Source organism: Arachis hypogaea, chromosome 4 (genome assembly GCF_003086295.3).
Source record: "Arachis hypogaea cultivar Tifrunner chromosome 4, arahy.Tifrunner.gnm2.J5K5, whole genome shotgun sequence".
NCBI classification, from domain to species: domain Eukaryota; kingdom Viridiplantae; phylum Streptophyta; class Magnoliopsida; order Fabales; family Fabaceae; genus Arachis; species Arachis hypogaea.
Window position 1 is genome coordinate 114,539,691 of NC_092039.1, and position 13,770 is coordinate 114,553,460.

At 36.8% G+C, this 13,770-nt stretch overlaps 1 protein-coding gene across 1 annotated transcript; it reads left to right on the forward strand.

The window, feature by feature from the left end:
- The first annotated feature begins 8,024 nt into the window (after positions 1-8,024).
- Positions 8,025-8,345, forward strand: LOC112795235 (sucrose transport protein SUC2-like). The gene has a single exon (XM_025837174.1). It carries the CDS (start codon positions 8,025-8,027, stop codon positions 8,343-8,345), a length of 321 nt encoding a protein of 106 aa, XP_025692959.1.
- The last annotated feature ends 5,425 nt before the right edge of the window (positions 8,346-13,770 follow it).

The window sequence follows — 13,770 nt, forward strand, 5'->3', positions numbered from 1 at the left end:
TTTTGCACTCAAGAACAAAGCACATTGAGATCAAATATCATTTTATTAGAGAATATGTGCAAAAAGGGTACTATTGATATTCAATTTGTAAAATCTGAAGATCAACTTGCTGACATTTTTACAAAACCCCTCTGTGAAGACAGATTCTGTTTATTAAGAAAAAGCTTGGGAATGATTGATCTTGTTTCTGTTGATAATTTATGAAATTCTGATTCTACCCTGTTTTGTCTTGTAGGAATGGACGAGATAAAAATAAGAATGAAGGAAGGGATGTGATCTAGGGGGAGGCTGCGCAAAAATTAATTTTCATGGGCCATACCAAATCTCTTTGACCCCACCTTGACCGTTTTGTTAGTTTATCATTTTTTGAAAATCAAAATCTTTTTGTGGTCTTATCAAATCTAGTTGAAAGAGGCATAGTGTCAAATCAAATCTTTTCTTTCAACTAATCCCTATATTTAAGGAAACCACTTTTTCAAATTCTTGGAAATCCCCTGGTTATTAACCGTGCTCTTAATGGATATTAACTTCCTTCACCTTCTCTCTACAATCCACATTTAATGCTTCCCTATCTTCCCTCCTCCCTCACTCCATTCGGTTCCTACCCAACCTTCTCATATTCCACTCCTCCATTTTCACTACCATGAAAAAGAAAACCGTCCCTAGGAAAAGTGAACGGATTCTTCTTTCTCAAAAACCGTCCACACCCCAATCTCATACACATATACACATTCATTCCACAACATCATCATCACCCTCACCTTCCTCCAAACACACAGACACCATGAGAAGAAAAGTCATAGCCAAGAAAACTTCTTCAAGAAGGAAGAAAGGAAAGGAACATGTGGAAGAAGAAGAGGAATCACAAACATCCTCCATTCCATCATCACCGCATTCACCACCCAAGAAGGCTACTCCTGGAAAGAGTACTCAGAAGACAGACGGTTTTGCACTGCACGACACCACCGAATCTGCCAACTTGGAATCCATGGAATTCAAGAACAAGTTCAGCAAAACACATTCCCACTATGACCCTGCCAGATTCAACTCCTGTACCTCATTTGAATTCCACAAAGATGTTCTGGAAAGGCGTCATCTCTGTCTAACCTACCTTGTCAACCTTGACAATCTCTCCAACAAAGGAATAAATGTATCTCCTCTATTTGAATTGCTTCAATGGACTTTATTACTTCACATTCAAAAACTAGTTTATCCTGGCTTAGTCCGTGAGTTCTACGCCAACATGAGATTAATTGATGGCACCATCCATTCATATGTGAAGAGAGTTCACATCACTCTTGATACTGCCACCATTGGGACGGCCTTGGGATATAAAGAAGAAGGGCTGAGAGCATACATGGCCGAAAAGGGGGACTCACAAGTCGGCGTCACTATAAGGTTGTTCTTCAACACATATGTGAAAATCTCTCAGGCTTGGATGGAACTACTCCTACCCACAAGGCCCTTGGTCCCACCAACTCATTGCTTCACAGGATCATCACCCACATCTTGACTCCTCAAAGCGGCTCTCACAATAGAGTAACATATTCTGACTCTTTCATTTTATTTGCATTTGTTACCTCTACTCCTATTTCTTTCGCTTATCTTATGATCCGTCATATGTGGGACTCGGTAAGAAGCACCAAAAAGGCAAATATGCCTTATGGTATGTTCTTAACCAGTATCTTTGAATTTTTAAAGTTGACCTTTTGAATGAGGCAGTAGAAAACAAAGTGTCAATGGTCAAAGGTGGTGGAGCTGTTAAAAGAACCAAGAACAAGAAATCCATGGCTTCGGAGAGTGACTATGAGAGCAGACCTGAGTCATCCAAAACCACCAAGTCCATCAAAGAAATTCTTACAGAATTTTCAACTATGTTTGAATTCATGGTCCAATCTCACAAGGCGGCACGCAAACTGGCATATGAAAGTGAAAGAGCTTGGATGAGATGCAAGGACAGGGTCAGTTTGATGTTAGAAAATTTGGAGAAGGAACTGGGAGATGCAAGTAAGGACGGGGCTGAGGAATCTGACCTTCATCTATCTGATGATTAATTCTCTATTTAGGTTTAGGATATTGGCTTAAGTAGGCTCAATCTGATATTATGTTTTGTTGGGTTTGATACTTTTTGATACTTTGTGATACTCTATGATACTCTGTTATATTTTGCATATTATGTTTCCTGTGTCAAACTCTTTTTGCAGGTGCCCCTTTGATGACAAAAGGGGGAGAAAGTGCTGAAAATTGAAAATGGAAAACAAGGAATGAAATTCTCTTTTGAGAGTTCATGATCACCCTTGTTAAAAGGATTCGCCTAATGTAATAATGCTTGGTTGATTATGATTGTGATGCATTTGTTTTGATATTATGGCTGCCTGGTTGTTAATTGATTCTTGTGAAAGTCTTATCTTGATGAATATGCTTGTTACCAGTGGAATAGGAATATTCTGATTCATCTTGGTAAACATGTTTGCAGAATAAGTTATTTTTGGCAGTTTCTTTAAGCATTAAGTATGGAAATTAATGTGAAAATTGTTGTGATCATGATGTGGTTAAAAATATTTTCTTACCATAAGTATGTTGCTCTTATTTGATTGGAAAATATTTTTTAAAACAACAATTTATGTTCAAAAACTTTTTTTGGTTGATTAGAGATTGAGCAGAAAATCAATTTATGATATCAAATAAGTTTTGATTATCAATCCAACTCTGCTCATAAATCAAGCATTTAGCATCGTGTAATGAATATGCTAAATAACATTGTTACTTGAAGCTTGATTAAATGTTACAGGTCAGTGCTTCCCTTGGTAAAAATGGCATATATTAAGGGAGAGCCATGTAACAATTTGAAAGGGGGAGAAATTCAAAACTCAAAGGGAATATTCTTTACTCAATCTTAAATTTCTTTCCATTTCAATTTTAATAATGTTTGTCATCAAGGGGGAGATTGATTAGTTTGGAAAACTCTAAATTAACATTTGTGATGACTAAACATTATTAATTTAATTAATTGCAAAAATATTAATTCATATATGGTGATCAAGTTAATTTTTGCTATGCAGATTTAGCACTGGGCCGAAAATAAAAGAAAATGTTGCAAGCCCAAATGCTTTATAAAAACCTTCAACATTGATGCAAAAGTGCTCTGATTATTGGAGTTGAATTATTTTTATTGGGCCAAAATGAATCTCATTGCTCCAAAGCCCAACTTTGATATATGCTAAGTGATCCAATGCTTGATCCAAAAATCCATCAGGAAAGCAAATGTTATCATTTGCCTTGTGCCTTCCAACGGATTCCATTTCTCATTAAGGATGGATTTCAAAATTTAACTTGGTAGTATTGGAAACATAAATGAGAGAGAGAATATGAGTGACATGATTGATGTGTTTAATGCTACACGCCACTCTAGCAAGGGAAGTAAAAGCAACTCATTTTAATCAATTTATTCTAACACACTTGATTGCTTTTCTTCATACTTTCTTCTCTCTCATATCTTTCCTTCTCTTCTTCAGTTATTACACAGCAAACCATGGAAGCAAAACTTAGCCACCGAAATGAAGGAAGAGCACGCTACAAGACCATCTCAATGATGGCAAGAAAAAGAAAATAAAAAGTATGCTGTGGCTGATATTCTTATCACTTGTGGAAAGATTTTGTGATGGGATCTTAGCTTCTCCATACCAAAAATGGTTGAAGAATATTTCGGCCAGCAAGGTGAAGATTCTTGGAGGCATGGCTTGTCTCTGATTCTGCTCAACCACCACAAAAGGTAGCTAAGGTGGCTATGTGATAGAAGAGGCAGAGATTGGAGCAGATGAAGCCATCATCATCATGAAGCATCAAGGGCCAGAAATCCATCTTGGAGAGTAAGCCAAGGATGGAGCACTCGGATTGATGAAGTCTGATGACCAAGGAAGAACTAGAGGTATTTGCATGTTGGGTTTTACATGAGTTACCTCTTCTCTCTCTCTCTCTGGCCGAATCGGTTATGGGTGAAGAAAAAGAAGTTAAGCTTGGTTTTTGTTTCAACTGTGAAGGCTTCTCCTCTCTATAAAAGGGGTGAACAATCACGGTTTGATTCAAGGAGTTAGAAGTAAGCAGTGAGAGTGCAAGGCACAGAAGTCTCATAGCTACCTAAGCTTACAGATTTTCTTCTCCTTCAATGTATTCTGTTTTGTATTTTTCTGTTTAATTTTGTCATGTCTTGAGTCTCATGGAAAAAGGCAAACAGTGAGGTTTGTATGAAAAAGCCATAGAGCGGAAAAAGGCAGAGAGTGCAAAATTAAAAGAAAAAGCCATAGATGTCCTTAGAGTTCCTTTGTGCATCTATGTTGTGTTTCATGATTCTATGGGAATCCCCTTGTAAGTTGGGTTAGCACTTTACAGTTTGTAATCAGGAAGATTATAGTGAAATTCCATTATTGTTGTGATGGAGACTGGATGTAGGCTGCACCGCACTTAGCAGCTGAACCAGGATATATCTGGGTGTAACTTTCTCTCTCTTCTACTCCATTTCTGTTTCTACTGCACAGGAGCTAAAACCAAAAATATCTCGTGCCAAGTGACGAGACAAAAATAAACGTCTCGTGACTAGGGACAAGACAAAAATAAAAAAGTCCCCTCAAAGACCAGAAAGTGTAATTGATAAAAAAGGGGGCTAAGATTCAACCCCCTTCTTTTAGCCACTAAAAACCATCACAATTTATTTTGTTATGTAATTAATATTCTGATTAGGGATTAGGGATTTTGATAATTTGATTATAAAAATTTGTGAATTTAGGGATGTGGTTGTTGATTTTGATTATTAGAATTCTGATTAAGGTTGTGGGTGTTGATTCTTTATTATTGTGAACTTTGATTATTGTGAATTTAGAGATGTTAAATTGTTGATGCGTTTGGTGTTTACTGGTGCTTTTGCTAATTTGTTTAGTTAATTTATTTTGATTATTAGAATTCTTATTAAGGTTGTGGGTGTTGATCCTTTATTATGGTGAACTTTGATTATTGTGAATTTAGAGATGTTAAATTGTTGATGCGTTTGGTGTTTACTGATGTTTTTGCTAATTTGTTTAGTTAATTTATTTTGATTATTAGAATTTTGATTAAGGTTGTGGGTGTTGATCCTTTATTATTGTGAACTTTGATTATTGTGAATTTAGAGATGTTAAATTATTGATGCGTTTGGTGTTTACTGATGCTTTTGCTAATTTGTTTAGTTAATTATTGTTTTGTTCAGTGTACTGTTTAGTTGATTATTGTTTTGTTCTTCATGAATTATTATAAGGTTTCTATCTTTATGATTGAGGAGAATATAAGAATGGAAATTGAAGCTGAAAATCCTGTTACTTCTGCTGAAAATCCTGCTACTTCTGCTGAAAATCCTGCTGCTTCTACTATTGATGCCGCCACAACTCCTGCTGAACCACAAGTTAATGAAGAAGATAAGGATACAAACATTGAGAATCCAGAAGCTTCTCGTTGGGGAAAGAAATTGTATGTTTGGCAGCATTTTACTGTGCTTCCGTTGACTGAGACAAAGGGACAGCACCAGGCCAAATGTAATTATTGTCAGAAAAAAAATACGGTTGTCATTCTACTAAACATGGAACAAATTCTCTAAATAAGTACTTAAAGAATGCTCATAAGTGGATATTTACTAAAGAGGGGAAGAAGGGGACACTTCATGGCTATATGCCCAAAATTGAGGAAGAAGAGGATCTATGCAAAGCCTTTATGGGTTATAACTTGGAAGATTGTAAGAAGTTTGTAGCTGAGTTTGTTGTACTAGATGAAATGCCATTTAAAGTTGTTGAGGGGATTGGGTTTCGCAAGATGTTAAATCATTTTGAACCAAGATTTACGGTACCATCTAGGTGGATAGTCTCAAGAGATTGCTTTCAACTGTATTTAGATGAGAAGAAAAAGCTAAAAGAATGGTTGGCAAAGTCATGTGCTCGAGTTTGTCTGACAACTGATTGCTGGACATCAAATCAAAATTATAATTATATGAGCTTGACTGCACATTTTGTTGATGATGAATGGAAGTTACAAAAGAGGATTATAAATTTTTGTCAAATTGATAACCACAAGGGTGATACGGTCGGAAGAGAAATCGAGAAATGCTTGAGAGAGTGGGGAATTGAAAAAGTTTTCGCAATCACAGTAGATAATGTAAGTTTGAATGATGGAGCTATTACTTATCTTCAAAGGAAATTACGTGCAAGAGGTGGGTTGGTGTGTGGAGGAAAGTATATGCAAGTGAGATGCTGTGCTCATGTTCTTAATTTGATAGTGAATGAAGGAATTAAAGAGCAACAAACTTCAATTGAAAGCATTAGAAATGCTGTCAGGTATGTTAGGTCTTCTCCTCAAAGGACTAAAAAATTTAAAGATTGCATTGAGGCCGAGTTAATTGAATCTAAAAGTCTTGTGTGCTTGGATGTTCCAACTAGGTGGAATTCTACCTATCTAATGTTGGAACATGCCAAGAAATTTGAAAAAGCTTTTGATAGACTTTATGGTCAAGAACCTAATTTTCTTAGATGGTTTGGAGAGAACAGTGGGGGAAAAAAGAAAGTTGGTCCACCAACACCACTTGATTGGCAACATGCTAGATTATTTATTGACTTTTTGAGAGTATTCTATGAGATAACTTTGAGTTTCTCATCTTCTTTGCATGTTACATCGAACAAATGTTTTCATGAAATTGCATCTGTTGCTTCTCAATTAACATCTTGGAGCCAAAATCATTCTGAATTATTAGGAAGCATGGCATGTTCTATGAAACATAAATATGATAAATATTGGGGACCGGTTGACAAATTTAATCCATTGTTACTTGTTGCTGTTGTATTGGATCCTCGGTACAAACTAGATTATCTCTGTTGGTGTTTGGAGGATGTTTATGACAAGGAAGTGTCTACTAGCATGACTGCTTTTGTTAAACTCACATTAGATACGTTGCTTAAGTTTTATGAAAAAGAGGTTGCCGATGATAAAGGGAGGGATGATGGTGGAGATTCATCTAGAGATATTTTTTATGACAATATTAAAGTCTCAGCTGGTGCCAAGGGCGTTTCTGAAAATAGAGTGAATATGTGGAAAAAACAAAAAAGAGAGAAGGCTAATGCAGATAGCAAGTCAAATGTGGAGAGATATTTGGCCGAGGATACTGTGGAAGATGAGAATTTTGATATATTGGCTTGGTGGAAAGTGAATGCTTCAAAATACAGAATTCTTTCTCTCATAGCCCGTGACATCTTAGGTATTCCAGTTTCAACTGTTGCTTCTGAATCATGCTTTAGCACTGGTGGACGTGTGGTTGATGTCTTCCGTAGCTCTTTGTCACCATTAATGACTGAAGCTTTGATATACACTCAAAGTTGGTTGTGCCCTTCTAAACAAGGAGATGGAGATCAAGAGTTTGATTTATTTTATAACAGTTAGAAGATTGTTGAAGGTACATTTATGTTATTTTTATTATTTGTGACTTATTTATTTCAAGTAATAATCTTTTATATGAAAAATGAGTAACTTTATATATTTTGTAGGTTTCACTAATGCATCCACATCACAAGGAACAAGTTGAAAACATTAATGGCTATTGATGGATGATGGTTATTCATGTGAAATTATTGTTTTGTAAACTTTAATATTTTGATTTGTTTAGTTATTATAAGACAAGTTAATGTTTTATATTTAGAATGCATAAGACTTTAAGACTAATGCATAATATTGTGTTGTTTGTATTGACTTAAATATTTAGTACTATTAGACAATATTAGTATTGATTATAGTTATGTTTTAATTTTAGAAAAGGTAAGGTAATGTGAATGGCCCGATTTTCACCCGGTATAGTCGTTGCCCGAAAGGGTATAGGTTTCATCGGGTCTAGGGTCGGGTTCGGGTCTCATAAATGGACCCGGTACATATTTTGGGCCAGGTCTGGGTCACGTTAAATCCGGTTTCACCCGACCCATGCACACCCCTAATCCGCGCAGATCCCAGTCTGGAAGCAAGTTATGGTGGCTTCTATGACCGCCGGGATCCATCATGTCAATGCTGTCCAGATAGCATGGCTAATACCACGCTACTTGATTCTCAGAGAACTGAATAGATGGGCCTCTTTGGTGTGGCTTGTCGACGCCATTTCTAGCTCTGTTCTCCATCCCATCCTCAATTATTACAGCAACCGAGCAACTTGTAAACTCATGCGGCACCGTCCTTTCATCTTTGCAGGTGCCCTTGCCGTCACCATAGATTTTTTGAAAATTGGCTTTGCTGTAGACATCGGCTACGCCTTTGGAGACAACCCTCCGAGAAAACTTGGCCACGCGCCTTAGCCATTTTTGGGATTGAATTATGGATGTTGGAGATTTCGATTAACATGATCGATGCCCGTTGCAAAGACTTCCTTGATGACCTTGCCAATAGAGACCAACGAACGATTAGACTGGCATACACGTACTTTTCATTCTTCATGGCAGTGGGAAATGAACTGGGTTACTTCGCCGTCTTCTTTAGGAGATTCGATGTTATGTTGCCATTCACGGTGACAAAAGCATGCCACAGACTCTGTGCAAATGTGAAAATCTTATCAATTTTCTCGATCCTTCTTCTACTATTCTTGATGGCTGTGACTCTGTCTTGCGTACAGGACAAGTCGGCATTACCTGAGGAGTAGTCACGTGAGAGGGAAGAGGAAGATGATAGATGGGCAGCGGTTAAATGCTTTCGAAAATATTTCGGACCATGAAGGAGCCGAAGAAACTGATGTTACGGCTGATGGCGGTTGTGACATTCAACTGGGTAGCCTTGTTCGGGTTCTTCTGGTACATCTCTGATTGGATGGGGAGCGAGGTGTACGATGGGGAGCATGAAAAGCTTTACTCTGTTGCAATACCATTATATACCATAGGTTACTAGTATGAAACTCGGTGTCTTATACTAACTTGGGTGATTATGGGTCTTATGTCCTTGGCTGTGGAGCCCATTAGGCGAGCGCTTGGTGGCGCCAAGAACCTTTGGGCAGCCAAAAATTTTATTCTTACTGGTGGCTTGGCTATGACGCTTTACATCAACAAGCTAGCTACGGACGAGCAGCTCGAGTGCAATGATTTAACCTTTACTCTTGAGCCCTCCAACGGCATTCGAGCTTAGTGATGAGCGGATAATTTATACGCTTTTTGGCATTGTTTTTAGGTAGATTTTAGTAAGATCTAGCTACTTTTAGGGATGTTTTTATTAGTTTTTATGCAAAATTCACATTTCTGGATTTTACTATGAGTTTGTGTGTTTTTCTGTAATTTCAGGTATTTTTTGGCTGAAATTGAGGGACCTGAGCAAAAAACTGATAGGAGGCTGAAAAAGCACTACAGATGCTATTAGATTCTGACTTTCCTGTACTCGAAATGAATTTTCTAGAGCTACAGAACTCCAAATGGCGCGCTCTCAATTGCGTTGGAAAGTAGAAATCCAGGGCTTTTCAGCAATATATAATAGGTCATACTTTATTCGAGTTTGGATGATGCAAACTGGCATTCAACGCCAGCTTCATGCTGCATTCTGGAGTAAAACGCCAGAAACACGTCACAAACCAGAGTTAAACGCAAAAAATACGTTACAACTTGGCATTTAACCCCAAGAAAAGCCTCTGCACGTGTAAAGCTCAAGCTCAGCCCAAGCACACACCAAAGTGGACCCCGGAAGTAGATTTCTGCACTTAGACTTATTTCTGTAAACCCTAGTAACTAGTCTAGTATAAATAGAACTTTTTACTATTGTATTAGACATCTTTGGAATATCCTTAGATCATCTTGGAATTATTCTTTTGATTAATCTCTTGATCACGTTTGGGGCTGGCCATTCGGCCATACCTGGACCTTGTTCTTATGTATTTTCAATGGTGGAGTTTCTACACACCATAGATTAAGGGTGTGGAGCTCTGTTGTTCCTCGAGTATTAATGCAATTACTACTGTTTTCTATTCAATTCATGCTTATTCTTATTCTAAGATATTCATTCGCATTTCAACCTGATGAATGTGATGATCCGTGACATTCATCACCATTCTCACTTATGAACGCGTGCCTGACAAACACTTCCGTTCTACCTGCGAAAGCTAGAGTATGTATCTCTTGGATTCTTGACCCACGACGCATGGTTGCCTCGCCTGACAACCGAGTCTCCTATTCCGTGAGATCAGAGTCTTCGTGGTATAAGCTAGAATCTATTGGCAGCATTCTTGAGATCCAAAAAGTCTAAACATTGTCTGTGGTATTCCGAGTAGGATCTGGGATGGGATGACTATGACGAGCTTCAAACTCGCGAGTGTTGGGCGTAGTGACAGACGCAAAAGGATCAATGGATCCTATTCCGATATGATCGAGAACCGACAGATGATTAGTCGTGCTGTGACAGCGCATTTGGACCATTTTCACTGAGAGGATGGGAAGTAGCCATTGACAACGGTGACGCCCTACATACAGCTTGCCATAGAAAGGAGTAAGAATGATTGGATGAAAGCTGTAGGAAAGAAGAGATTCTGAAGGAACACAGTATCTTCATGCGCTTATTTGAAAATCTCACCAATGAATTACATAAGTATCTCTATCTCTAATTTATGCTTTATTTATCTTTATATTCGAAAACCATTATAACCATTAGAATTCGCCTGACTGAGATTTATAAGATGACCATAACTTGCTTCATACCAACAATCTCCGTGGGATCGACCCTTACTCACGTAAGGTTTATTACTTGGACGACCCAGTGCACTTGCTGGTTAGTTGTGCGAAGTTGTGAAAAAGAGTGATATTACAATTGTGCGCACCAAGTTGTTGGCGCCATTGAGATCACAATTTCGTGCACTACTTGGGTCTTGCATTTTTTTGGCGTTCTCAGCATTCCTCTTGGGGTAATTAATAATATCTTTTTATCGTATCAAATATTAATTGTATGCGATATTAGGATATATTCGTGTCTTAAATGATTATTCATTTTAACCTCAATAAAATTGACCATGGGAATTTCATACTTTTAGACATATTAACCGTACTCTAATTTGGATTTCAGATAACATTGAGTGTCGCGCCTGCACTAACATCCATCTACTCAAACGAGAGTGGTGCAGGAAAAGGTATGATACTCATCGTAAATTATACACTGCAAATAATATTATACTAAAATAGGATGACAGCCACTTTTTTAAAAAAGTAAAGTAGAATGTAATTTATTTACAGATAAGCCATGACCAATAAGCAAAATATAACTCTATAACATTTTTTAGGGAAAAAAATTAGAAACCAATTATCTTTTAGTCAAAGCCACCATATTAGAGTATTTTTTATTTGATTTTGAATTTTCGTCAATTTATATGGAAAATTATAGTGAAAAAGTTGATCCGTTTTTTCATGTTGAAAATTTACAGGTTTACCTCTCAATCTTACAATTGGGGTTTCGAAAGTCAGAATATATTTATTAAATGTATAACTTATACATTAATTAGAGCAAGTAAATATCTTTATTTTGTGTCATTTATGTTATTTATTTGGAAATATCTTTAATATTGATATAAAAGCTAATTAATCTATCAGGTCAAATATACTAAACTATTTTCAGAATCACTCCTAAAAAAATTTTATTTGGAATAACTGAATTAACCAACAAGATGTATATATGTATGATGTAATGATGTATGCAGATTATAGTGGCAACACTAAACCTGCCATAGAACAACGTGTTTGGAGGAGGAAACCTATCCATCTTCGAGGTAGGTGTAGTGACAGCCGCCGTGAGCGGCTGAATGACCATTTTTTTCCCTGCATTCTACGACAATCATACGCTATTAGAAGCGGCTAAAAAATTTGTTCTACCTATCAGTGATTTTCATTTGGTGTATTTTCTTGTGTTGTTCCCTTATTTTGATTCAATGAAGCTGGTTTAGGATTGAGTTTAGAATATCCCTAATTTATGAATGCTATATTTTTTTATATTAATATTATATTCGGACAGTCAATAAAGGTAATTAAGATGATACTGAAATATAAACTTATAATCTCACTTTCTAAAACTAACATTTGTTTATATAATCCTTTTACAACATTTGTTTCACCCTTTTTAACATTTTGAAACGTGCTATAAGTATAAAATCATGTTTATTTTTCTGGTTGGTAGAAACTCTGATTTAACACCACTATCCTGATACTAGACATTTTTAAGTAAAACAAGATTGTTTGTTTGTTTTATTTATTGTCTTTAATTTATTTTTTAAACAAGAATGTTTACATTGCATAGTTTTGATCTTATGCTATTATACTATTTTAGTCCTTCTAGAGAGAATGTTCTCAAGAACATCAGAAATCTGCCAGGAGAAATTATTGCTTACCTCGTCTCACATACTAAAGCATTTTTCATGTTGAAAATTTTTAGGTTTACTCCTCAATCTTGCAATTGGGGTTTCGAAGGTCAGAAATATACTTATTAAATGTTTAACTTATATATTAATTAGAGCAAGTAAATATCTTTACTTTGTGTCATTTATGCTATCTATTTAATAATATCTTTAATACTGATATTAAATCTAATTAATCTATTTGGAAAAATATACTAAACTATTTTCAAAACCACAAAAAAATTATTCAGAGACCTCAGGAGCATTTCACAATTCCTGTCCCAGCGGATGCGCTAACGAACAAAGTCCTCTTAGAAAGAAAGTTTTAATTTTAAAAAAGTTTAGTAATCAATTGAAATAATTACTCATAATTTTATGGAGTATTTGTCAATTATAGTTTGCAAATAAATAAAAATGATTAGTACCTTTGAAACAAGTGGCTTTGAAGGGTATTCAAGGTGAAGTATCGAAAATCTTTCTCGCAGAAAGGTAGAGTTTATAATATGAGAGACCCATTAACTTAACACCTTATGGTTTTGAGTTGGATGTAGTGTCTTCTCATTTTATGTTCTCTCACTAGATTCCTTCCCAAAATCTCCCTGGTGGTCAAGAGCTCCTCCACGGTGGCCCAACAAGTGATATCAAAGCCGATGGTACCCCAATAAGTAGTATCAGAGCCGATGGTGACCTAACAAGTGGTATCAGAGATGATGGTTAATCAGTCTGGCAATTTTGAAGGGTATTTAGCAAGTGATAACAGAACAGATGGTGGCCCAACAAGTGGTATTAGAGTCGATGGTGACCTAACAAGTGATATCAAAGATGATGGTTAATCGGTCTTGTGGTTTTGAAGGGTATTCAACAAGTGATATTAGAGTAGATGGTAGCCCAACAAGTGGTATCAGAGTCGATGGTAACCTAACAAGTTGTATCAGAGATGATAGTTAATCGGTTTGGCGATTTTGAAAGGTATTCAAGGTGAAGCATCAAAAGCTAGTTACGATCTGGAATTATAATACCTTCTTCTTTTACCAGTTACGATACCTTCTTCTTTTACCTAATTTGAAAGCTCTCTCACCTCGCAATATCCCCCTCGAAACCTATCTCATGTTCACGAGTTCACCGCCACAATTGGAATCGGGCTCAACACCGGCGCATATCCTAGTTTGCAAGCTGGTTATGGTGGCCTCTATGGCCGCCAGGATCCACCTTGTCAACGCTGTCCAGATAGCATGGCTAATACCAGGGTACGTGATTTTCAGAGTACTGGATAGATGAGCCTCTTTAGTGTCTCATCAATGCCGTTTCTAGCTCTGTTCTCCATCCCATCCTCAGTTATTACAGCAACCGAGCAACCTGTAAACTCAGGCAGCACC